Here is a 27,639-nt window from a genome sequence, read left to right on the forward strand (position 1 = left end):
CTTGGCAAATATAGAGAACGGTACACATAAATCACGAGTTGGTCTTGGGGAATTCTCCTAAGAATGACTAGTATTATGACTTTCCTGATCCAGGTGTGGGCACAATGACCAGCTATGAACAGGTTCTTCGCCAAGTCCGGTATCGCAACTGGAACCCAGGCAGCTTGGATGATCGAAAGTTCCAGATCAAGTGCTCAGAGCTCAATGGACGCTATACTAGTAATGAATTTAATTTAGAGGTGAGTCTACTATTGTTTTATCTCACAAACAGGTATTCATGGCCCTGGTGGGATCCTACAAAGAAACTGCCCACCCCCTTTCCTTCCTTGTGGTCCCCTTAAGAAAAAAGAGGAGATGCAATTATTGAAAAAAATAGTTCTAAAAATTCTCATTCACTCAATTGCAAAAACCTAGATCAAGTTAGAGATATAAAAGACACAAGATCTAAATGAACCTCTTTAGTCTCTCTTCTTGGTCACCTACCCATTGCTTTCACAAATTGGAGTGATAATTGCTCCCAGAACCACAAAAATCACTTAAAAGTTAAGTTTTTTTTCTTCACTAAATCAAGAGCAAACTCAAATCTGCATAAGTGGTGAACAGAGAGAAGTGAAGAGAAATAAAGAAGAGAGAATACCCTTTCTCCTTCATAGATTTAGCCAAGCAGAATGTTTACTGCTCTAGGATACTCCAAAGAAAGGAGACTGTTGAGGTATTAACATTAAGGGAGTTTAATAAACTGATACTTGCCAAAATAGCCCAAGACAAGAAATAGAGTATAATTTAAGACTTTGGAATACACTTCATTCTTTGTTCATTTGCTTGTGTGCTTGACCTCATCTTGGTTCTGTTTGTCCTTTTAATTCCACCACCACTCCCCAAAATTTCTTTTTAAAAATTCAAAACCTTTTATTTTTATGCTAGTCATTTTCCATTAACTTGCTTTTCTTATAAGAGAAAATTTTAAGCCAAACCAACATGCACAGCAACTATATCTGATAATTTATATTACATTTCACTGTCCCCTAACTTTCTACTGAGATCAGTTGATTTCATCTTCATATCAATTTTGTTTAGTCATACTACATAAATGGTTAATGGCCAACCACTTCATTTCTAGTTTCCAAGTACTGATTAAACATTGATTAAGATTCAAGGAAGGCAACTATGTCACTGCTAGATATATTCCCCAAATAGATCAAAGACAAAATAGAATAGTCCTAAATACACAAAAAATGTTACTAGTAAAACATTTTTGTTGTAGCAATAAACAAAAACTAAAGTAGCTACTTGTCAATTGGGGTAAATAAATTGTGGTAAGTGAATCTAATGGAATATTATTGTACCATAAGGAATAATAAATATGGAGAATCTAAAGAACGTTGGTAGACTTACGTGAATTGATACAAAGAGAAACAAGTAGAACTAGGAAAATAAAAATTCAATACACAAGGAAAGAATAACAATAGCAAAAAATATTGAATATAATTGAACTATAATTATAATAATCACTCTCATTTCCAAAGAAGAGATAATAAAATTATCTCCTTCCTCCTTATTTGTAATATTGAAGATTGTGAACTTGGAAAAATAGTATATATTCAGTTGGCATGCTGTTTAGTTTTCCTAAACATTTTCCCCCACAACTTTCTCTTTTATTCTTTGCTGGGGAGAGAGGAGACCTATATTTAAAAATATAGTGAGATAAAAACAACAGATACCTATCAATTAAAATTTAAATTTTTGAAAATTCAAAGGATGACAGTTCACCTTTGTGAACTGCCTGATTCCAAGATCCTACATGCAAAGGAGGCCACAGCAATTAGCCCACATAACAGCTAAAGGTACAGGTGCAACCAGTTTCTTTCTTTATATTTTCAGGTGAATGTTCTACATGAGATCAACCCAGACTCACAATACATCAACCATATGATTGTGCAGCCTCAATTCTTACAGTCCATCCATCACTCAGAGCCCGAAATAAGTAGCATACGTAATTCAGGTAAGACTAGTGGGACCTGTACACCTTATCTTAGTATCAATGCCTCCCCAACAAATATGTCTTCTCCTCCCTTCAACCAAATCTACAATCATTCACAGTTCCCAGAGTCACCCTTCAGGACAAAAAGTTCCTCTATCAATAAAGATATCAATCATTCACTGACTTAGGAGTTCCTAAGGTCTTTAGGTACATAAAGCTTGAGTGACTTTAACCAGAAATGCACAACTGGGAAGTATCTAAGTGACATTATATGTGTGTGTGTGTATGCACATATACATATATTTCTGATATTGTCTGTATATATACATACATATACATTATAAGAATGTAAATACACACACAACCAGATCTTGATTCCAAAGCCAGCTCTTTACTATGTCGAAAAGTCTCTCTCATATATGTTGTGTTACATCATATTAATTATACAATGTTTCAAATAATAACTTGTATCAGCAAATCAATATATTAGAAGGATCCTGGTGATGGAAGACCAAAAGAATGGGGTTTTAATCTTTATTCTGCCACTAACTCTCAATATGTGACTTCAAGAAAATTAATGAGTCTATCTCAGTTTCTCCTTATTATTAGAAGATCAGGGTTAAAAATCACTACTCCATCTTTATAGGTAGGTTTAATTGAGTAAGTCACACTTCTGAGCCTCAGTTTCAATTTAAAATATTTCTATCAACATCTGGGAGGATGACATTGTATTACCTGAAAAGTACCTTATAAAAGTGAGGTATTTTCTCATCTTTAAAAATAAGAATACTAATAACTCATGGCTATATAAATAGAATCACAATGCCAGTTTTGTGAGTGGAAATGTATCTAATAGCAGAAAAGGGAAAAAAAAAAGCTAGGTGGTCCAGTGAATTGAATACCAGCCCTGGGGAGTTCAAATTGGAACTCAGCCATTTACTAGCTCTATGACCCTGGCAAGACACTTAACCCCAATTGCCAGATAGGTAGGTAGATAGGTAAGTAGATGAAAAGATTAGATAGACAGATAGATAGATAGATAGATAAATAGAAAGAAAGAAAGAAAGAAAGAAAGAAAGAAAGAAAGAAAGAAAGAAAGAAAGAAAGAAAGAAAGAAAGAAAGAAAGAAAGAAAGAAAGAAAGAAAGAAAGAAAGAAAAGAAATAGATAAATAAATGAATAAATGAAATCCAGTCAAATTGGAAAACACCTGGATTCAAATATCCTTTCTGCTACTAAGATCTTGAATAAGTACTTTTCCTTCTTTGGCTCTCTATTTCCTCCTTTGCAAAATGAGAAATTAAACTACATGCTCCCCAAGGTCCTTCCAGAGCTAAAGACTATGAACATCATCATCACCACCATCATCATCTTCATCATAGAAGAGCATTTATTAAGCGTCTGCTCTGTGCCAAGCACTGTGCTAGGCCCCTATGTGTACAAAGACAAAAATTTAAGTCCCTGCCCTCAAGCAGTTGACATTTTACTGGGTATGTATAATATACATATAATTATGTTGATTTAAGAAAGAATAGAATTTTAAGAAGTTTGTCCCTGAATAAGGATAAGAAAATGGGAAAACATAAAAATACAGAATCCTGCTATCTCAGCCAGAGGGTCCAAGAAAAAGGTCTAGCTAAACTTGCTATGCTCCCTATGCCTCATCTATAAAGGGGGAATGTTGGGCATAATGGGGAAAGCACTTGAGTTTAAAAAAAAACCCTAGGACATGAGTTTGAATGCTGGCTTTGGTATTTAGTACCTGGGTGACTATGGATAATTTGCCTCCCTTTCCTGAACATGCATTTTCTTCATCTAAAAAATAACAGGGTTAGCCTAGCTGGGTCTCTAAAGTTCCTCCTCATTCTAATGCCTAGTTCAAATTAGTAACTTTCACAGAGAATATTAAACAATATGTGATAAAAATCACTTTGGAAAGTATAAAGGATGGGATAAACATTAGATAACCATGTAGAACAATTATCTTTGGGATTACCTATGATGTCATGAATGGAAATGCATCTGCATTTATTTTTGTCTCTTTTCAGTCATTCCCAGCATTGCTACGGTGGTCATAATCGTGTGTGTCGGAATGTTGGTATTTGTCGTAGCCATGGGTGTCTATCGAATCCGAGTAGCACACCAGCATTGCATACAAGAGAGTGAATCAGCCAAAGAAAGTGAAATGGATTGGGACGACTCTGCACTTACCATCACTGTCAATCCCATGGAGGTAAACCATAACCCTTTACCTGGAAAGTCCTTCCTGGGATCTCCCTTCCCCTTTCTTCTCAGTCTTTCAAAAATCTAACTTATTCAAGGGTCAAATCAAGACCTGCTTCTTCCCTCAATTCTTTTGACACTTCCAATCTGAACCAGAGGCTTTAGCACCCAATTAATTACAAACCATCTTATGCATTGGATTATTTACCACTCATTTATTTTACATTAATCTTGTTACCCAGTGAAATGATACACTTATGAGAACTAGAGCCCTATTTTTTTACTTTTGTTAACAGAGTTAGGAATATAGTGGGTGTTCAGTATTGCTTGCTGAGTGTTCCATTATATGTAACAAACTGAGCCTTGCTTCTAAGATTTGAGAGCTATCCAGGATAGAGTATATTCTGATAGGCAGTTTGATATGTCATCTATGATATTAGGAGAGCCCTCTATAGAATTTTTTGGCAGGAGTATGGAGGGGTATTGTGGGGGGGAAAGTCTACCTCTGTTACTTACTACCCTATATAATCTTAAGCAACTTCTCTGGACATCAGTTTCTTCATCTATAAAATGAGACAGTTGGATTACATGAACTCCAAGATCTATCCCTCTAAATCTGTGATTCTCTGTCTAAAACTTTTTGAAAGTTCCTAAATGTACTGAACATTTGAAACCTACCTAACTATACACTACATCCCCACCTTAACTGTGAAATCTCCAGTCACACATCATCAATTCTTATGCCTTTCTTGATTTGTGAAAATGAACATACCCACAGGAAATAAACCTTGTCAACTTAAAACAAAAGTTTTATCCAAGCAAGTTTTAATCATATCAGCCAGAGTTAAATTGGTTGCTAGCTCATGGAAGAAATTGCTGTACCACCTCTTGAAAGAACCTACTAACTAATAATAGAATCTCCTATCTTCATTTTAATGATTACATTACACTAAGAGATTCAGCCCAGATAGAAAGAACTCTCTTTAGACAATATAAATAAGCCTATACTTGAGAGAGGGGCCAGAGTAGATGGTCAGGAAACTAGGAAGTCAGCAAAGAGATGATAAAAAGGGAGAATTGTGGGGCAATAGAGAAAGAAGATGTTAGGGACCTGCCTCCTATCTGTCAGCCACATTAAACTGTTCACTATGCAATGTAAAAGTCAGCATTAGTATTGAGTACATGTAATGTGTCCAGTTCTGTGTAACTATAAACTAAGTAAAAATAAAAGAAAGCATGATCTTGCCAGCTCCATTTCTTCCTCCCCACTCCCAAGGAAATTAATCCAATAGATGGAGAGACTAAAACAGGTGAAACATTTAAAAGAATACAAGACCTTACAGAATACAATATGCAGTAGAGATTTAAATGCTATAGTAGTTAGGGAAGAGAAAAGTCATTTTGGGAAGTAGTGAAGGAAGGTTTCTTAAAGAAAATGTTCTTTGAGCTTAACCTTGAAGGATGGGCAAGATTTAGAAAGCAAAAAGGATATTCCATATAGAAGGAACACACATATCAACACAAACCCATTTTGGAGCATGCACCACTTTTAAACTGTCCAAACCAGAGGCAATAGTTAAGTTGGGGACCTGAAATTGTAGTGAATTGGATTTGGGGACTAGAAACAGGTGAAGCAATGATTGCTATAAGGAGGAAAGGCATGGAAATGAAGGTACAAGAAAGACTGGACTTTTGTCATTCTTATTCCCTGGATACATAAAATAGGAAGGATTATGCATGTGTCTGTCCAAAAGTAATATTTCTTTCTAATATTACATATTAACAAATGATATCATAACCTTCTAATGAATTTGAATATTATCCCCAGCTAGAAAGTAAAAAATTATTTATCTCAACTTTTCTGAGGGTTAAATAATAAATGAGAGGCACTATGGTATAGTAATAAGAGTACTAATATTCCTATCTCTGATACATCACCACTATATTACAACTTCTCATTGGCGCAGGCTAATCCATTAAGATTATAAATTACACAATTGATGATCTGAACTCATAGAAAAAGTTTCCACATTTGCAAATCCCTAACAAAGATTAAGGAATGAGAATGGGCTAAAAAAAAAAAAAGTTTCATCACAACTCTAATATTCTGCAATACTTTTTTAAAAATTATTTTATTTTATGTTTTTACAAGTCATATGCGTGGGTAATTTTACAGCACTGACAATTGCCAAACCTTTTGTTCCAATTTTTCCCCTCCTTCCCCCTACCCCCTCCCTAGATGGCAGGATAACCAATACATGTTAAAAATATTAGAGGATAAATTAAATACAAAATAAGTATACATGTCCAAACCATTATTTCTGCAATACTTCTGTAGATAAGACATTACAGCATTTATTAAATGCTCTTGAAATGTTGAAAAATAAGAGCAGACATCTCTTTGCAATAAATATGGCTATATTAATGGCCCTGTTGTTAGACTGACTCATTGAATGATTGTGATGACCTTTGTAGGACTGACACAGAATTTCTTTTCCCTATGTTTCAAGGACATCTCTTTAACTAGAATCAATATCAGAAAGCCGCTGAATTTCCCTGCTGTTTTACATAGAATATGGCCTATGCCCTTTGGCCAGTTATCAACCATTTAGCATTAATGATGAACATATCTCAAAACAGGGATACTTAGCATTAAGAGCAAAGAGTTTCAGAAGATTCATTTATATAAGCATTTTCATGAATGTTGCAGTAAAAGATCCTTTAATAACGGCAAGAAAAAAAATTGGTTTTATTGAGTGCTCTGAATTCAGGCTCCTAAGGAAGGGGGTTTCTCAATGTGCTTTTTCCCTACATTGACATCTAGAAATATGAAGAACCTGGACATGTGGAAGAGGAGAGTGAGGAAGACGAGGATGAAGAAGAGGAAGTAGAAGAAGAGGACAGCTCCAGTGATGACTCAGATGATAGTGAGGAAGAGGAAGAAGAGATTGGCAAGGGCAGAGGTGGGCAAAATGGCCCCAGGCAAGCCCAGCTGGAATGGGATGATTCAACACTCCCTTACTAGAAAATCCTGTGGTCCCAGGTATATCCCTTTTGTAAACACCAATACAATGTATTCCTGAGTCCAGTTACAGAGACTATGAATTTGATGACAGGATTTGGATAGCTTTGCTCAGCACAGCTTTACATGATGACTTAACCCTTTGCTCCTGGGGGCTGAGAAGGCCCAGGAAAGCACAGATGACCCAGATAAGTCCTCCCACATTGTCAGTGAGCACTCTAGACTTAGCTTGCCATCTCTTCTTCCCAAATGTGTCTCTCCATTCCCAATGGGCTCACCAGATTCCTGTCATTCAATCCATAGAGTTTTTGCCTTTGCTATTTTTTCCATATAGGAAGGTTCTCCGTTTCTGATGTTCTTTATTTCTGCCAGGTCAAATGCTCCTCCTTGGCCTTGGGTTTCACTACACTGAAGTACATTTTACTTTGATCATAGTCCAGCATTGTGACTGGGTGAATGGCAGTGGGTAAATTATGCTCATAGTTGCCTCTTCTTACCTCTTTGAAAGGTCAACATTTTATGCAGAAAGGTTGGATGAACTTCATAATCTAAGTTTATATTGTTAAAAAGACAAGATATACTTATTATAAATGGTTGGGTTTTGGGGGGAGAAAGAGAAAAAGGAGAAGATATTACCCAACTTCTTCTCTCTGGGGCCTATGTTAGCTTCTACAGAATATCAATAACACCAAATCATTCTTTATTGTCAGTCATGAGCAGTAGAACTGACCTCCAGACATAGATGAGAGACCCACAATGAGCATTCACACAATAAAATATGATTGCCTGTTGGTTGGGCCATTATCTTTTCAGCCAAATAGTGACACAGAAATTTGAAAAATAGCATCTAGTAAGCATACTCTCCTTTGTATCACAGTCCCCAAGTCCCCCTTATCATCGCCTTTCTCTTGCTGTCCTTTCTTTTGATAAATGGGCTTCTCAAAAAACAGTTAGACATGGATTAAAATGCCTGGAATTAAAAGTGAAAGCTTAGAAATATAAAAGCTACAAAAAGCATATTGGAGATAATAGCACCTGCCTCTCCACCACCCAAATAAAAAGTTCCAAACATTAGGAAGAAGGCAAACACATCAGTGCAACTTATTAAATTTAGGGGAGAGGAGAGGATTTCTCCCTTTCTTTTTAAATGTAAAGAAATCTTTTTGATCTCTAGCATATCACAGATACCTAGTAAGGCAACTGTTGCCATGGTAATTAGTCTAGAATATTTTGTAGTCAACAGAATAGCAAGTATGGACATGAAAATGATGGTTGACAAACTAGAAGACTCCCTAAGAACTTATATTTTAGTTCGTTTCAACTACTTAGTTTCTGTTTTCTCCTGCCATCACCACCACTATGTTCTCATAGGTGAAAGTTTTCAATCATCCTCTATCCATTATAGCAACATCTTCTGAAAGGTTCTATATAGAACAAAAAGGATCACTTACCATTTGAGATTTAGATTTAAAAACTAACCAAAGAATTTTCCTGGCCACAGCATCTAGACCATTTCTGAATGAAAGAATAATCAAATTTAGAATTCAGAGTCCTTAAAGGTCTTTTAGGGGATCCACCAATGCCAAGGATCTCTAACAAGGGATCTCTAGGACCTTCTCACAAAAATTTTGGTTTATCAGGCAAAATCTATGAATAAAAAGCCATCATCACCATGCTAGTATGGCACCTTGGATCTTACAAAGTTCTTTTTTATGTCTATTGTTAGGCAGTTGTTGTTTTTTCATACTCCTACTATTTTGCAGTTCAGGACATTGGATTAAATTTGGAACCTGGTGACTTGCCCAAGGATACCCAGTCTTAAAAGTCTCATTTTCCAAGTCTTATCTGGCTCCCTTTATATCACAGCATACTGTCTAGATCTAGCACTGTTGAAAACATCTAGAGCAGATGAGATAATATTTGTAAAGTACCTGAATATGCAGGTACTTAATAAAGTTAAGTAGGTACTTAATAGTAAGTACTTAATAAAACCTAGTTCTCTCTCCTTCTCCTTGCTAAAGAAAAGCCTTTGAAAGAACAGAAGGATTAGGTTTCAATCTCCATTACCTGAAAATAGACCCTTCTATTGTAAAAATGCATAATAATCATATACTCAGATATGTTCTAGCAGAAAGTTGATGGAGATGGGGAAGGGAAAAAAAATCTGCAAAAGTCATTTTATCCTTACCAACAAATTATTAGGAGATAAATGAATTCAGATACAACTGAATTCTGAAGTTTCCAGCAAGTAAAATGAATAAAAAATAACTATTTAAAAAAAAAAAAAAAACCTTTCCGAATTAGAATTTGATTGAAAACATGTTCAGTTTTATTTTTATGGCTTTTTTTTTCTCTTTCCATTGCTCAGTGATTTCTTGTTTGCAGAGAACACTTTTTTGGTGCCCTTCAGTTGTCTCCAATGGCTCTATTACTTATTCATGGTTGAATGAGTATGTATGAGCATTTTGAAATATTTATATTTCTGTTATTGGGGGAAAATTAGGTCACAGTGGCACATTACAGGAGTAGCAAAGATAGATCATTTTATATGGTATTGGGTAGAGAGATATCATTTGTTAAAGGGATAGTGGTGATGAGAGGTCAGAAAGTGCTCTCTCTCCAAATTTTGTTTGTTTGTTTGTTTGAAATTAAAATGTCCATGCTACCTTCAGACAGAAGAAACTAGAACTATTCTAAGTCAGCAAACTCTCATTCTTTTCCCAATACTGTATTATTGGTCATAGAAATGATTGAGAAGAAGGTCAGGAAGAAAAAAAAAGGGAGGGATATAAAATGAAGCCACAGTCCTTGCCCTTGATAATTTGTAGTTTGATTAGGGTCTTACATTTTACATACCATCAAACATGTGGGGAAAAGTAAAATCATTTATATGTTTCTATCCTTATTATTTAGACTAAATTTTAGACATATTTAACAATACAAATAACTTTCTTCCCTTCATCTGAACATTTACAGGTATATTAGACACACAGCCTAATACTTCCTCTTTATAGCCTACCACTTTGGTCCTTTGTCATCCAATGAACTGGATCAAGTGAGTGACCATATTTTATAATCAAGAAGTTCCAAAATCAGCAGTACATGAGACTACTCTGAAACTTCTACCACTTATTCAATATAATTAGACAATCTTCCATTATCCCCAAAAGCCTAGAACCATCGCATTTTGGTAGATTCAATCAAATTCTTTATAGAAATGTATTCTGCAGTGATGTTCATCTAAATTCCTCAAAAGAATCATAACCTTGATTTCTGTAATCTAGATGATTTTTAGATTTCTGTCCTCTTTAACTGTTTTATTATTTTTGTATTAGTAGCTTGATTTCCCAACTCAGGTATAGGTTTGGACATGCATACCTATAGATAGATAGGTATTGATATCATGTACGTATATATGTGTGTACAGTGTGTATATGTATAAATATACACATACACCCCAAATATCATGACATGAATAAGGGTCCTCCAGTAACATCATCAATGTATTCTAACAAGTAATTTTTCCACATGCACTAAATCTAACTTGTTGAAATTCTAATAGAGAGAATCCTAGCTCTAAAATTCACTGACTTCCACTATTTTGTCATATATCACCACAATTTGGTTTTTTTGTTTATTTAAAGATCAGTTTGTGAAAAACTGTTGCACTGGTTACAAACATATGGCCTAGATTTATTCAGTTCCATGGGTCTATAGCCAAAAGCAGTAGAATGAAAAATGCCAAGTGTTTTAGTCCACTAATCAGATTGACTAATCAATCATTAGGATAATCAAAATGGTGATTAATTGGGAAGCAGTTAATTTGGGAGTTTTCTGTAGATACACACCCCAAGAATAAAATATCAGGGAATGCCAGACATGAGATAATAAAGATATAATGCAACTCCCTCATTTTATAGCTGAGGAAATCAAAGAGGAGAGAATAGGTATTATCCAAAGTCACACAACTAGAGGAAGAGCTGGGGGTTGGAAGCTGGGTCACAAAGATGATGTTCATAATAGTGTGTGCAAAAATATATATTAAAAAAACTTCATTTTGCCAGAATAAAACAAATTGCATTGTCCACAATCCCATTCACTGCAATAAGACGGATTCATTTTCACTTTATCCTTCAAAACAGCTACAAGAATGATACAATTTGAACTTGATTAAGGCCAGGTTCTAGAATGAATTCTCATTGAATCCAATCAAATACAGAACAAACGTTACACAATGAGAGGAGAAAAACTGGCATTTGGCGAACCAAATGATCAGTAAGATGTTATTCCATTGAGCCACAGCATTAACTACCCAAGCCCAGTTAGTTCCCCAGACACTGCTAAGCCCTTAACGATTTCCATGTAGGAGTATTCATTAGCTCAGACTTATTTTCATTTCAGCCTTGCTCATGATATAGCTTTAAAAATGATTCTAAAGACTTGTGCCTATTTAAATCAATATCAACATAATCAGTGAAAAGTGCTACCCAGTGGATTTTAAAATTAGCAATTAGTAACAGGAAGAGGGGGAAAAAAATCCTTTTTTTTTCAAATATGCATTTATTTAAATTAGCCAAACAGGTGGGAGTGATGAACAGGATCTACTTATCTAAGAGAATCCACAGGTAGAAAACTAATAGTTTTCTGGTGAGAGGAATGTCATACTCTTTGGGTGAATTTCCAAATCTTCCTGATATATACCCTAGCTGCCTAAGAATTGTGGAGTATGTTGCTCCCTGATACACTGCTATTGTACATTAATTAAAGGTGACAGTACAAAGTTCCTAGTCCAATTTAATTTTCATGTAGCCATTTTCTAGTAGTTTAGCTGGGGGCAAAGGACACAAATAATGTAACTTGGACTATCTCTTCTATCACCCTCATTTTCCTGTCTTAATTTGTTTTGTCTTTATAAATTTCTTTTTAAATATTCTCCATACTTTGCATCAACTAAAAAGGAAGGAGGGAGTTGTGTGAGGGCAGTGACTCAGCTCATGGTTTTGATTCTTTTCCAGGCAAAGCTAAAATAAAAAGATCAACTGCAACAGAATTAAACACATATATTGAAGAGTCAATTATCAGTTTGTTAATATTTAGTGGCCTTGTTTGATCATCAGCATTCTACAGCTTTCCCAGGAGCAGGACACGGATGACCCTGGACAGATTGGCAATGTGGCACTGTATTCAACCAGCTTTTGGCTTCCCAGGCTGTCCTCTGTCATAAGTCAAGGATGCAATTAGCATTTCTAGGTCTCTTAGCCAACATTCCAGTAAAGAATTCTTGGTTAAATTTCAATCTAATTGGCTTTTCCAAAGACAGTCCTGACCCTTTTCATGGTCTCCTAAACTCCAGGTGCACTTTAATGGGATTTCAGCCTGGAATTGTAATCAGAGTACTTCTGGGATTTGCCTCTGATTGGCAAGCACCATGACATTGATAGTAAAGTCTAGCTTCTCTGCCTGCAGGGTAATTGAAGGAGGAGAGGCCCTCCTGTGATTTCAGAAAAAATCCCCTCTTCTCCATCGGGAAATCCCATGAGAGGACCTTCCCCTTCCCCATTTCCATGTGTTATACTTTTAACCACCAAAACTGAATGAGTTTTAAATCTTTTCTGGAAGGCAGATTTTAATCAGGAAGAAGGAGGGGGAATGAACAAGTTTTATACTAAGAGCTTTATAAATATTATCTGATTTGAACCTCACAAGAAGACAACTGTGATTATTATCCCTGTTGTACACTCGAGGAAATAAAGGCAGAGATTACATGATTTTGCCTGGAGTCACACAACTAGCAAGTGTCTGACCCCAAATTTGAATTCAGTTTTACTTGACTGAAGGTCCAGCATTCTAACAACTCCCACCTAGCCACCTCCAGAGATAATAAGAAAGCACTGAGAGAGGGGAAAAAAGATAAAACTAAGGAGACAAAGACCCCAAAATGAAAAGTGAATGTAAGTAAAGAATGCATTTCACTTGTTTTGCAGTTTTAAAATCTCAGAAATGAGACTGGCTACAAGAGTGGTTCAGTGTAAGCATAAATAAATCCACATATGTGTCTATGTGTATCACAGGGGTGAGGGGAGGAGATTTGCATAGCAAAGAATATACACAGTTTATGAAGTAATAAATGTAAAGAACTGCCACTTTTTATCACCTCTCATCAGGTAGTCTCCATATCCCAGGAGGCTGAGTTTCTCAGAAAGAGTTCAATCTATTCTAAGAATAGACGACAGATAATGGAGGAAAACCAGATCTAGTAGGAGAAAGTTTGTATCCTCTAGCTAGTTGGGGAAAAATTTGGTATCTGGGAAAACTTAGCTAACTCTGATACAGTAATACTCGGCATCTCTCGAGCATTCCTGTTCAATCAGTGAAGCAGAGGGGAGCAGACCCTGGACAGTAACGTGTAGAGTAGGCAAAATTTGAATCTTTCACCTACCCTTTCTCCTTCTCTGGCACCCATTTCTCATCTCACCACCCTCAATTAAAAACACTAAATTTCTTAAGCCCCATCATAGCTTCTCTGCCCTGTCTCAACTCCTGGAGACCTAGTTCTCTGTACCTTTCAAGTCACAATTAGATAACAATATAGTTAAGACAAGAAGGGAGATTCAACCATTCCCTATTCCACATCCCACCCTAGGGTCTTTCCTTCTTTTCCAGGAATTTTTTTGCCTTTTTTTTTTTTTTTTTTTTTTTTTTTTTTTTTTTTTTTTTTTTTTTTTTTTTTTTTTTACAGATCTTTTGGAGCCAATGCCTAGTTTTAAACAATATTAATGCCAGAATTTCAGGTGCCTTAACAGGTAAATGGTGGAAACATTTGGGGAAAAATAAAGTCTGGCAGTATTAATCAAAGTATACAACTCCTCAAATTTCATATACATACATATATAAATATACTACACACACACATATATACATATGCACACACACACATACACACCTACAAATAGGGCCTTCCCAGTAAGAAGATTAACTATGGCATGTTCTCTGCACCCAACACTAAGGAATCACTTACTTTGTCACCACTAAAATTTAGGAATAGTTGTATATCTAAGACACATTTTCTCCCATTCCCTCTCCCCCACCCCCAGAAAAAACCTTTATAGCAAGAAATGATTTTCTGATACTAATGGAACAATTCCCTTCATGCCTTTAGTTTGTTTGGCTGCTCATGCTTCTGAGCTTTGTTTATGAGCAACAAGCAGCTAAAGCCAAGCTTTATTAGAAAATAATTAAATTGTAATTCAGAGTCTGAATCATTAGAAAAAATTACTTCAATGCTCATTCCACCCAGCCTTTGTACATCATTGAGGATAGAGACATTCCAGGAAGAAAATCCTCTAGCAGTTTATTTAAGAAGTTGTTAATTCAGCATATTGAGCTCTGCCTGGGCAGCCATTTATAATGGGGATTGTAGTATGCAGAGTCACAATTTACACAACAAATTGGACAGGGAACAAATGGCTGCTTTTGGAAAGGCACTCACTCATTCCAGTAGTTACTACAAGTGAAGAAAAACATCAAACATTGCAAGGTCCATTTACCCTGTCCCAGGCTGGTTTTATACCTAAAATTATAAAATTTGGGGACTAAGGAGGTTAACCCTCATTATTCTCCTCTGATGCCTGAAATTCTATAATCAGAGATCCATTCCTTTAATTTAAGGTTGCTTTATTATAAAATGTATATATCTCCTCTCCAAAGACATAACTATTTAGCCTCATTGGTAATTAAATGTAATATGAATCAGTTATTAGATATCAAGGAAAGAAGGGAAGAGAGAACTGGTGCTTAAGCAGGAACGGAATTGGGAAGATGAACAAAGAAAACAAGAAGAAGAAATGCTGAAGATAGATATTTTTTCTCAATATCACAGTTTTGCAAATGGCAGCCTTGATGATATCAGAGCCATATAGGCAGACTTACTGGGATAGTGAGAAAAATGGCGCCCCAGGTCTTTCCCATGAATCCAAGTTCTGTACCTGTTCATGTGAAGAGAAACCAGTTTTTCTGCCATAATTAATGAGCTTCAAAAACATCGTCTCCTAGAATCTTATTATCATCATTATTATAGACAAATGTCCCTTCAAAACTTTGTATTGTAACATACATTTGGCCTGCATAATTGTAAAGATGGACCTTCTGATGAAACAAAGTCCATTGAACATTGTGAATTAACTAATTTTTAAAGAAATAGAATATAGTAAAATATAGCAAACTACACCAACCCTTAAAATTCTGCTGGACAAAATTTCACCTTGAATGATTCACAAGGTATTTTGTGTTTTTACAGTGCTCTGGCAACTTCATTATGAATACTACTTTTAGGAGTCTGAAAAAAATCTAATTTGTTTTGGAGTCTTCTAGATAGATGTTTGAATTCTGTGTAAGTGGGAACTGATTAAGTATAAAAGTTCAGGTTTTCATATGCATAAAAGATAAATTAAGAGTGACATTTGCTTTACAAAAAAAGATCCATAATAGATTCTATTTCAGTATCAAAGCATTTTAACATATAGTTTGTGATTTAAAATTTCTTTTAAAACCATCTCCCAAGGATTTCTCAGAATGAAGCTAATATCAAAGCACTAAGTTATAAGAATTATATTGTAGTTATAAGTATTATATTGTAAGAATTATATTAGGGAAGAAAGAATGCTCCAAAATGAAAAGAGAAAAGGTTAGATAGATAAATGTGAAAATCAGGAATCTTGATCCACAATTCCTGCCTCTCCCATTGGCCTTTATTTGGTTCTTAATCTTATTTTAAAATCAACAGTGGCTTGAAGTCAATTGTTGGATTTTAAGTGGTATAACAGAATTCGTAAAGTCTATGTGTATCCACCATTTTCTTAAAGTTTCAACCACTTGCCATTGCATAGCTTCGGTTAGTAATACACTGTGTAGTATCAGGTTGAAAAAACATCTAAGGCCAGCTTCTTTCTATTTAAAGGGGAGAAGAGTCCTTTCAGAAGGGCAACATTCTCACTGTCTAATTAAAACATGGGTTAGCATTATGTACATGTTAGGAGAGAAACTAGGGGGAGAGATAATATTCATTATGCACTATCAACCCTTCTTTGAGTTGAAAGGAAGAAAAGAACGAACTAAAAATAGTTGAAGAGAAAAGGAAAAACTTAAATATAAAAGAGATAAAGATGAAAGTTAGATGGTGGTTAAGGAAGTGAATAGGTAAATTGAAGTCAACATTCCTCAACAGGAGGAATGAGAGTATTTCAACAAAATGGGAAAGCAAATGAAAAGGCCATAGAGAGGAATCTATTTGCTTCTCTCTACAGGGAACATAGAGCCAACCTGTCAGAAGAAAACCCATACATTTTTAACAATCTAGGACCTTTCAGTTGCTCTTTGCCCTCTCACCTTTTAATAATCAGATTTGCTACAAAGATGATTTACCAAGATGAATTACAATTCTGAATCTTCTAAAAAGTAAAAATACAAATAGTTCATATTAATCATAGATAACAGAAACATGTCAGCTTTAATGTCTGTTCCCCTTTGTCTTAGAATTAAGATGCTTCCTTGCAGCTGTTATTTCATAGAATTACAAACTATTAGATGTAGAGGTCATGACATAAATCCCCTACTTTCTCCCTGCTCCCCACTCCATCCCCATTTTATATATGAAATAACTAAAGCTATGAGACTTCAAGCAACTTGCTCAAGCTCACTTGGAATATGAAACTGGGCATCCTGTTTCCCAGGCATATCATCCTTCTGCTATAACAAATATGTCTCTAGAAGCAAAGATGAAAAAAAAGGCCTTTTCCCTTTGTTTCACAACTTAAAATAATGTGTAAGTTGGGGTTTTAAAATCATAAAATGTAGATAGTTTTGTAGAACTGAAGAGTTTGTGTGACTAAGTATTGGAATCAAAAAGAGTAAGGTTAGTTCTGGAGTTGTCAGTGAACTGAATTTCTAGGGCTTTTGCTCAAGATTCTCATTTTTCTTGTCCTAGGTATGTCACATATATGAATTTAATGTGCATTCCTTTTTCCTTGAGGAAAAAAAAAAAACATATAGAACTGGTAACTATAGAATGACTTGCTTATATCTTGAAAATTGAAAGCCAAACTCTCAATGCTAGGATATTTACAGAAGCCTATAATGAGGAAGATAGTCTGAGGGACTTAAAAAAGTTTTATATTCATTATGTGCTATCAACCCTTTTTTAAGTTGAAAGGAAGAAAAGATGGAAGTAAAAATAGTTGAAGAGAAAAGTAAAAATTTAAATATAAAAGAGATAAAGATGAAAGTTAGATGGTGGCTAAGGAAGTGAATAGGTAAATTGAAGTCAAGATTATAGAGATGTAGGATTACTAATGATTAATGGATATTTGAATTCAAGACTACATGTATCTACCTAACCCTAGATGAAGGGGAAATCTGTCCCTTCAACCATAATGGAGTGGGCTGTAGCATCAGACCAAGCATTTCGGATGTCAATCGTTAGCTACTCACAGTTGATTGGAATTATTTCAGTCCCTAAATGGATAGAATGTTTGGCAATCCAGCTGATTGCTTGACATTATTCAAGTTTTTTGGACCAGTGAGCCCAAGTGGGGTCACTTCTACATGATGTGTAGACTTGAATTCAGCCATAAAGAAGAGTAGTCTGTGGTTTAGAAATGGAGCTAAGCATAGAGATTAGATGTTTTCTGAAGAATCAGAATAGAGCTTTTTTGAGTGTTAAATTAATTATATGAATGTTTCTAGAGTGATGATAAAGTAGATGATAGGTTGATGATAAACCAGAGTGCTTTGGCTGACCTTTTTTGGTGCCTGGGTTTAATTAGTATGGCAACTAGCAGAGGTGAATAATCTATGAAATTGTGATAAATAATGCTTTATTTAGATCTTAGATTATTTACATATTAAACCAACCCCATTGGGTGTGAAAGATTTGGATAGTCCCAACTATACTGTAAACTTAGAGGAGGAACTGTATGCTACAAATCTGTTTCCCTCTCTATAATATCTGGCCATGTCTTCACATATAATGCTTCAATATTTCAAAATATTTGAGATTTTGTCAACATTTGTACTCCCTCTACTGATAAATACACTTGATAGAGGATTTTCATAGGGTCTTTTTTCTTCCTTGTTGATTTGTTTTTCAATTTTGTTTGATCTGAACCTATAATGTTCACATAGGAACTTCCTAGTGTGGAAACTCTCTAACACTTCAAATTATTACTATTTTATAACATTAGAAACTTGCTTGGGACACTGAGTGCCTTGTCCATGCTTGCACAGCTAGCATGTGTCAAAGGAAGAACTTGAAATAAGGCCTTCTGAAACACTAAAATTGGCTATCTACTATGCCATGTTGCCTTTTGGAGTGACCAAGATCATTCATGATCTGGTGGTCAACCATTTGGGGAGTATTAGTCAAATTTAATTAGGTGTTCCTCAGAGAGTAGACATGTGGTCTATATTCCTAAACCCTTTCTTGGAGCCTTTCCAACTTGTTAGTACTTACTACAGCCTACATCCAATGGTAGTTTGCAAAAACCAAGGGTTACCTCCACAATACATTGAGGCAAAGAGGACTTTAGAATAATATGGTCTCATTAAAAATTTGAATTGATAATCCAACCCAATTTGCCACATATGTGGAAAATTCTGGAGTAAAAGTGACCCCAAAAGTTTTAACGAGATAATAGTGGAAGAGAATGAATGAAACCTCCTGACTCCATCTCCTATACATGGCTTACTGGGAGTACAGTTCTTGGTGAAATCACAGACACAATAGAATATTCAGCCATCCAAATACTGATTGTATAGATGAAAAAAGTAATTAAATAGAGAATAGTCAAGGGATCCTTCAAGTTGAATATTCTCAAATGTCTTAAAATCAATCACTTTCAGCTAGAAACATTTTAAGAAGCCTAACCTAGAATAAACATTATTTCTGACTGACTTTGTCTAAGAAAAATTGTTTTGCTTTAGGGACTTCAGCCATATTTTTCAAAAATATGATTTTGGTTCCTTAAGGTTATGCAGATGGTTCCAGAAGTTTGTCCTTCCCCCCACCCCACTTTTTCTCTCCTCAACCCTCCAGATCTACAACATATGTTTTCTCTCTGAACAATTATAGAACGTAAGCTCTTTGAAGGCTGGTATTCACTTTTTTTTAAATCTCCAACATCTAGCACAGTGCCTTGCACAATTGTGCTTAATAAATAATTTATGGGATTGATCAGCAAATGAAATATAAGAAGGGTGTTGGGATAAATAGAGAAGAGTTGGCTTTAGGTATTTGCTAAATAGACATATATTCTATTGTGGAAAAGACAACTTAAACCATCCTTAGACTTAGGTTTTCATAACTACATTTTGGTCCCTTTCATTCACTGCAAGTTAAGCCATAGAACTGAATTCTCTTCAGGTGGGGGCCTTGTGATCTCTGAGTAAACCTCCTTATCCCATCTCTACTGACTGAAAGTGTGTCAGGAATGGAGAGTAACACGGGGCCCTTCTGTGTCTTTGAACTGTCTTAAGGAGTCTCTTTAGCATAGAAAGGATGTTCATTTTGCTAAATATACTATCCCGTGAGGCTGTGAGACCTAGAACAATTCTAGGACAATCAGGTTACAAATGCTAGATGTATTTATAGATAAGTGAATCTGATTTTCATGTATACCAAGAAGCAGGTGAAATAAACAATATCATATGATTTTTTTTTTAAAAGCATAACCCTGATTGGAGAGTCATTGTAAAACATAAGCTGCTTATATTCACCCTCTTCTTTCCTACTCCTTCCCTTTCCTTTCCTGTACCCAGTTAACCTCCTACTGCTTTATTCAGCATCACATCCAGGCAAATTGGCACAGAATATTTCCATTGAAAATTCAACTTTGGGTATAGTGGGATTTTTTTTTTCTTTTAAAACATTGTACATCAATTCATGTTTGAATAATACACTGAATTTGCAATTATTGAGATTCTAGAAATTTCACATGATTTGTTAAATGACTCTTCAAAATAGCCCCCTGATTTTCAGCATTGGCCTGTAAATGTCTACAAACAGATTCATTTCAGTGGTCACTATGGCACTTTCTGTGAATTGGCCAATAAATATGATTTTGGAATTTCACAATAAAGATTTTTGTTCTGGAGTTTTTATTTAATTGCTTGTGATTGTATGAAATAAAGTGAATGTCTTCATTTTGTGTGAATTTCTGGGACCCTATCCTAAGGCTGAATTCCCTTTTCAGGTATATTTACAAATGTTTACATGTATTGGGGGAGGGGGAAAGGAATAAGAGCAGAAGGATGATTATCACAAATTTCATTGAAAAGAAAGTTTAACTGATGGAATCCAGCTTTCTCTTAGGCCTAGCTCAAGTCAGCACTGTTTCACTTTGGTGTGACTCTTAACAAGAACAACCAAGAAATGGGGGTGCTTAGTCCTAAATGATTGGAACTTGTTGGAAGGGAGGTGTGAATTCACAAAGTTACAAAGTTAACTTTTGTGAATCTCCCATTTAAGTACTCCCAATGAGTACTTAAATACTTTTTGCTTATATGAGCTCTCTAAAGGTGTGAACACAAGCATTGTTTCTATTAGTTGTCCTTAGTACCTTGTTTCAAGTTCTGGCCCATAACATCTCCTCGTAGGATCAGATTAATCATACTGAACCATGCTAAATTTAACAGTTTGTAAAGATTCCAACAGGAACTCATCTGCAGGATAGGCCCAAGGCCAAACACTAATGGTTTTCAGTCATTTATTAAAATGAAGAGACTGTTTTGTTCCAGAGCCCCCCAAAATGCAAAACCAATCTCCCTTAACAGTTTTGTGTCTTTCAGTCCTCCACCCTAACCCATCCAACACAATAAACCATTTTCACTTTATCATCTAACCCCCAGGGTCATGTTGTAGCCAATGTCTTAAGGTCCACTTTTCCCCATTGTCATCCTCATCCAATAACCACCTGTGGGAGAAACTCATTTATGGGAGCAAGACCAGAATCTCTGGGATTGAGCACAGCTCTTTCCTAGCACAGCAGGGGATGGGGAGAGGGGAACTATCCCCATTCCCCCTATTAAACTACAAAAGTCTGGGCATGATAATAAAGACTTGAAAATCACTCAACTGAATGTGTCCCAGGTACAACAATTCTTTTTTATGGTTCCAATGTTTATATATTGTATGCTTTCTTATCTAGTGGCTCTACTTACCTCATGCTCCCTGAATGCCCAGGGATTCCTGTATTTAAGATAGTGCCTCCCAAACTTCTTCTTTTATTACCTATTACTTCTTTGAAGGACTATATGCACAGATATGTAATAATCAGATACTCTAATCTTTTCCTTCATTTCTAGGTTGTGATACAAATCTAAGCAAGTAATAACCTAATTCCCTCAACTCCATTAGCTTTCCATACAAGTTTAAACTCAAGGTTTTTGTTTTATTCCAAAATATTTAAACTATGCTCAAGATCTGATTGACTCAAGGAACTAAACTCTTAGGCATTATTAGTTACTCACAATTCATCCAAGCATAAAACAGGGCCTATGGGACTAAAACTGGACATCTTTTTTCTATTAAAGCTTTTTATTTTCAAAACATACTCATGGATAATTTTTCAACATTAACCTTTGCAAAACCTTGTGTTTCAAATTTCCTTTTACCTCATCCCTTCCCCTAGATGGCAAGTAGTTCAATATATGTTAAACAAAGTAGAAATATATGCTAAATCCAATATATGCACACATTTATACAGTTATCTTGATGCACAAGAAAAATCAGATCATACAGGAAAAACAATGAGAAAATAAAAGCAAGCAAACAACAAAAAGAGTGAAAATGCTATGTTGTATATATCCACATTTAGTTACCACAGTCCTCTCTCTGGGTATAGATGGTTCTCCATCACAAAATCATTGAAACTGGTCTGAATCATCATTGTTGAAGAGAGCCAACACTGGACAACTTTTAAAGACAAAGAGTCTAAATCTAAAGGGTCTTTCCTCAAATGAATTAACTTGATGTGTCCTTAATATATATCCTCATTAAAATATCCTTCTATAGCTAAAAAAGTTTTCTTTGTGAATTGTTTTATTTCATTCCTATGTCTATCACAGATTAGTAGGGGATTGGCTTGAGTCAGATCCAGTCTCAAACACAGATCCTTGACACACTGTCTAGATTTTTGTTACAATCTACTAATAGGTTTCCAAGCTTCCAGGTTTGTTCTCTCAATTCTGTAAGGACACTGACAAGTTAATCTTACTAACCATATTATCATTTCACAGTCCTTTCCAAAATTTTCAATGGCTTCCTTTTATTTCTGGAATAAAATTCAAACTCACCTGGTATTCAAAGATCATCAATGGAGTCCAGTGTTTGCTTCTAGCCCTTTTTCCGCTTCTAAATTATTCTCCCATTACATTCCTTTTGGCCAAAATACTCTTTCTTCAGTCTCCCATATTTTCCTACCAAAATTTTACCCAGTGTCAGGGGCCAGCTTAAATACTATTTTCTCTCTTTTTTAATCACCCAAACCAAAAGTAGTCCTGCCCTCCCCTCTATCACTCATTGAGCACCTAATATTTAATAGACTAATCAGTAGGCCAGTCAATAAGCATTTTATTCAGCACCTATTATGTGCTAAGAACTAGGCTTAGAAGTAGGGATTCCAAAAAATGTCAAAAGACAGTCCCTGCTCTGAAAGAACTTATCATCCAATTAAGAAGATACCTAGGAAACAACTATGTACAAGTAAGCTATAAACAGAATAAATTGAAGATCCTCAATAAAGGGAAGGTACTAACAGTAACAAGGATTATATCTTTAGTTTTGTATGCTAATAAAGGTCCATTGAATATATCTGCTAAATAGACTATTGTTGATTTGATGCAAGCTGTACCTCTTATTTACAGCAAGAGAAAGCCTGATCTCATAAGGCAGGATATTAATGCAGAAATTTAGATACTACAAATAAGCTTATTAAAATGGGGCTTCCACTTCTCCCCTCATTTCCTTACATCATGATACAGAAGAAACCTTCTATTATTACTCTGCATTGGAATAACTACCTTGCCAACAACCATGTTTGGAAGTAACAGAAGTTCTGTAATAAATAACTACTGAGATATATATTTCTTACTGAGAGGGGAAATTGCCAATTATTGGCTAGTCGACCAACTAGTTTATTGATGGGTTCAGGGTAGGGAAGAGGGAAATAGCTGAGAGAAAAGAAGATGGTAAATTCCCTGGTATGATGGTTGCTTTAAAGTGATTGTATATTGTCATGATGGAATCCAGTGACATAGACTCAAAGATTCTATCAACTGACCTATGTCTCAATTCATCCTATGCAACTTTGCAAGCCATGGGAACTCACAAATTTATTTATATAACATGGTGAAGAAAAGAGAAGGAACTTGCAAAGTTGTAGTATTTGGTGGAGTGAGATGGGATTGTAAGCAATTTTCAGGACTATCAGCAAAAATAGCACTGGTTAGTGAGTAGCCCTGCCTTCACAATGCAGTGTTAAGGGTTTTGAAAAGAGTTATGTTCCTCTCCAAATCTTCTTTTCCTTGTGCCTGAAAATTAATTCATGGAACTCCAGTACAGAGGTTGTCCCAAATTCAAAAATTCCCTAATTTATTCTATTCATTAGCAGAGTCTCACTGTACTTCAAATTGAGGATTTCTAAAGTTAGAGATAAATCACAGAAGTTCAAAATTTGCAGGCCTTAGAGGCCATATAATCTAATCAAAATAAAGGCAACAAGAATCTGCCAGTCAATAAGTACTATGTGGATAAAGTTAACAGATAACCAAAATATAAGCATACAAATACATACAGCAAATCCTCACCATTTTAAAGGACTAATTGAGGGGTCCTCAAACTACGGCCCGAGGGCCAGATGTGGCAGCTGAGGACGATTATCCCCCTCACCCAGGGCTATGAAGTTTCTTTATTTAAAGGCCCACAAAACAAAGTTTTTGTTTTTATTATGGTCTGGCCCTCCACCAGTCTGAGGAACAATGAACTGACCCCCTATTTTAAAAGTTTGAGGACCCCTGGATCATAAAGATTCCCAAAATCTAGAAATCCTGTGACTAGTATATTGAACTGAAGAGACTTGATTAGATTATTATTGAGCTGATCCATGAGCAACTGAATAATAACAGCCTTCCAAAAGAGCCTTGAAGTCCTAGGTAAGGAATCAGCTATCTAGGGCAGCAATTTTTAGAATCAGGCTAACTACTTTTAAAGTCCTATATAAAAATTTTAAAGTAGGTAGGTTTTGCACTTTCCCATCTCTCTATCTCAGCTTCTTTCCACCTTCTAGCCTCTTCTTCACTATTGGCCTCTAGTTTTCCGAAGCCCTTCTCACCAGAACAACCAATGCAAAAAAAAAGTATTTATTAAGCACTTACTATGTGCCAGACAATGTAAAGTGCTGTGACTACAAATAAAAAGTAGGAAGAAAGACATACCCTGCCCTCACAAAGCTGACATTCAAATGGAGAAAAAACATACATTAAGAAAAATCTGGAAGGGATAGGAAATGAGAAGAAACCAAAGTACCTGGTGCTGCCAGCTAGGGAAACAATAATCTGGTGAGTCAGGTGTTGTGTGTTGAAGAACGAGACCTGGCTGGGCTAGGATCCCCTCCTCAATATGGAGGTTCTGGGAGGAGTCTTTAATCAAACGGAAAGTTCTCAGAGCAGGAAGATACTCCAAAATTTTGAATTAAAGGGGTGGAGTGAAGCTTCAGGATGAAGAGCTAACATGATACAGAAAGTTAGAAGTGCAGCCTCAGAGTACCAACTACCCATTTAACATCATCATCCTACTATGAATAGTCTCTCTCTTCTCCCCACTTCCAATCAAAGGTCCCACTCCCAAATATCAGGTATATCATGTTATTATCTTATTAAAGTAATTCATGACAAAGCATTAAAGAGGCTTAGCCCTGTTTGTGTTTAAAAGAAAAGCTTCTGAATCATATGAATCTCTAGTTGGAAGGAATGAGGGGAGAGAATGGCTTTGAGTTCCCTAGACCATAGACCTTGAGTATCCTGGGCCATAGTCTCTTTCCAAGAAATCATGTGTTCCTGCCTCATCCTCACTTCACATACCTCCAGCATGTCAAAGAAATATTCCTAGGAGTAAGATGAATAAGCACAATAATGGTATGTCCTCCTCATCTTTGAAAATGGCTCTAAAGAATTTAGCAAAAGCAAATCCCTGCAGGATGTAGTCATACTTAGAGTTGGCAAAACAGATTCCAAATATTTAATACTCAACTCATGAATTTATATAAAAGAAAGGGTCATTCTTAGAGTTAACTATTCCTATGGGGATCTCTGGTATATCCAAAACTGCCTTGGATCTCACTTTGCATATATGCCCTATGTCCTACTGGTAAGATAAGCATATACATTCTGAATTTTTCAGGGCAAGACTTTACAAAAAAGTTTTTGTTTGATCACATGTTCAAATGTTCATTTAGGAAGATATAGATCACATGGGTGAGGGGAAGAGTAGAACTAAAGTAGAAGAGTTAGTAGGAATAGAAAATAGATATGTACAAATATAAAAACAAGGATGAGAAGTAGAATTAGAAAAAATGGGCTACTAGTCATTAATCTCAATGTCAAGCTTAAAAATTCAATCTACAGAGAAATCTATATTGCATATCAGCCATTTTAATATTGTTTTACATGCATGTCTACAAATGTGTAAATGCATTGTGTGTATATGTATATATATGCATGTGTATACATGCATATGATATATGCACATGTGTATATAGATATAGATGTGAGGGGAATGGGTGTGAATATATATATGTATATATGTGTATGTATATATGATATATACACATACACACACATACACACACATGTTATATAAATACATCCAAACAACTATAGCCTTCTTGGGGGGAGGGGTGAAAGGAGAAAAAAAGAATAAAGTAAAAAATGATTGGAGAGAACAAAGAATAACTTACAAGGAAGCAAAGAAAAAATATATAATCTCTTATAATATATTCTTTCTTGATAAAATGATTTTATTGTTATGTATTTTGAGTCCTCCCCAATGTTCTGCTGGGCACATGAATTTTTTTTTAATTTTCCTTTTTCTGTTTTTCATTTTCTATTTTATTTTTTCTTATTTTGTATTTACTTTTAAATAACTATTTTTAAAAGGAACATATGGCCATTATCCCTATATATGGACATATGAAGAAGGATTTGGTAGTGATACCAAGGCTCCTAAATACCCCCATTTAGCTATGATGATGAATCCTGCTTGGAAATCTCCTAAGATGACTTCCCTTCCAAGTAACCATAAGAATTCATGCTGGGCTAAAGAAAACCTGCAACTCTATCTCAGAACGAAGAAAAATAGTTGAAGAACATCATCTAAAAGTATTAGTACTATGTGCAATCATACTGGTTTGCTATATAGAAAATCCTGGGAATCAAAATCATGAGAGCTAGGTTTTAAGTCTTTCACTAACTTGAACAAACACTTTATCTCTCTAAGCCTCCATTTTCTCACCCATGAAATGAAGGAGTTTACTAAATAATCTCTAAGAACTTTCCCAAGACAATGATCTTTGTCATTTTATTATACATAGATCAAAAGAACCCTTAACAACTTCTGAGAGTAGGTGGTTCAGTGAATAGAGTACTGAACCTATAGTCAAAAAGAGCTGAATTCAAATCCATCCTCAGACACTTACTACCTGTATAACCCCAGACAATTCACTTAACTCTGTTTGATTCAATGCACTGGAGAAGGAAATTGCAAACCACAACAGTATTTTTGCTAAGAAAGTCCCATGGACAGTATGGCTGTGCTATGGTCCAAAGTCATAAAGAGTCAGGCATAACAATTTGCCACTAGAGATTTCAATAAGACCAGAATGAATGGCCACCCTTTGGGAGACCTAATAGAAAATAGCACTGAGCTATCCAGTTTCCTATGGCTTTGGAAACTGTCTAAGGAGACATTTGATATTAGGAATAAAAAGCGGGGAGAGTTAATGGAGACTCAGTATGAGACATATCAGATTTAAAGTTGAATAGATTGATGAAAGTCATCTCATTTAACAAATAAGGAAATCAAGTAAAATTAATGAATTGCCCAAGGTCATAGAGGTAGCAAGTGGCAAAATCAGGATTCATACTCCTTCCTCTGATTCAAAATTCAGCACTCTGCCCATTACACATGTTGTCTTCTCAGGCCAGCTAGATAATAGATCCTGAACATTAGGAGCTGTTTGGTATTAACTCTGTATGTCTTTTATATACACATCTGTATATGCATAGTTTTCCCCTAATAGAAAGTCTGCTTCTTGAGGTTCAGGTCTCAGGAAGATAAGTTTCTTTTTATTTTAGTATCTTTAGAACTA

The 27,639-nt window shown here is 35.5% G+C and overlaps 1 protein-coding gene across 1 annotated transcript in view; it reads left to right on the forward strand.

Moving 5' to 3' along the window:
* Nucleotides 1–7,313, forward strand: part of CLSTN2 (calsyntenin 2) — a 548,572-nt gene extending 541,259 nt beyond the window's left edge. Inside the window, exons 13-16 of the mRNA XM_031959829.1 lie at nucleotides 94–239; nucleotides 1,882–2,002; nucleotides 4,029–4,213; nucleotides 7,028–7,313. Coding sequence (XP_031815689.1) covers nucleotides 94–239; nucleotides 1,882–2,002; nucleotides 4,029–4,213; nucleotides 7,028–7,228 — 653 coding nt within the window. The 3' untranslated portion in view covers nucleotides 7,229–7,313. The remainder of the gene's footprint in view (nucleotides 1–93; nucleotides 240–1,881; nucleotides 2,003–4,028; nucleotides 4,214–7,027) is intronic.
* The last annotated feature ends 20,326 nt before the right edge of the window (nucleotides 7,314–27,639 follow it).

This window comes from Sarcophilus harrisii, chromosome 3, assembly GCF_902635505.1.
Source record: "Sarcophilus harrisii chromosome 3, mSarHar1.11, whole genome shotgun sequence".
Taxonomy (NCBI): Eukaryota; Metazoa; Chordata; class Mammalia; order Dasyuromorphia; family Dasyuridae; genus Sarcophilus; species Sarcophilus harrisii.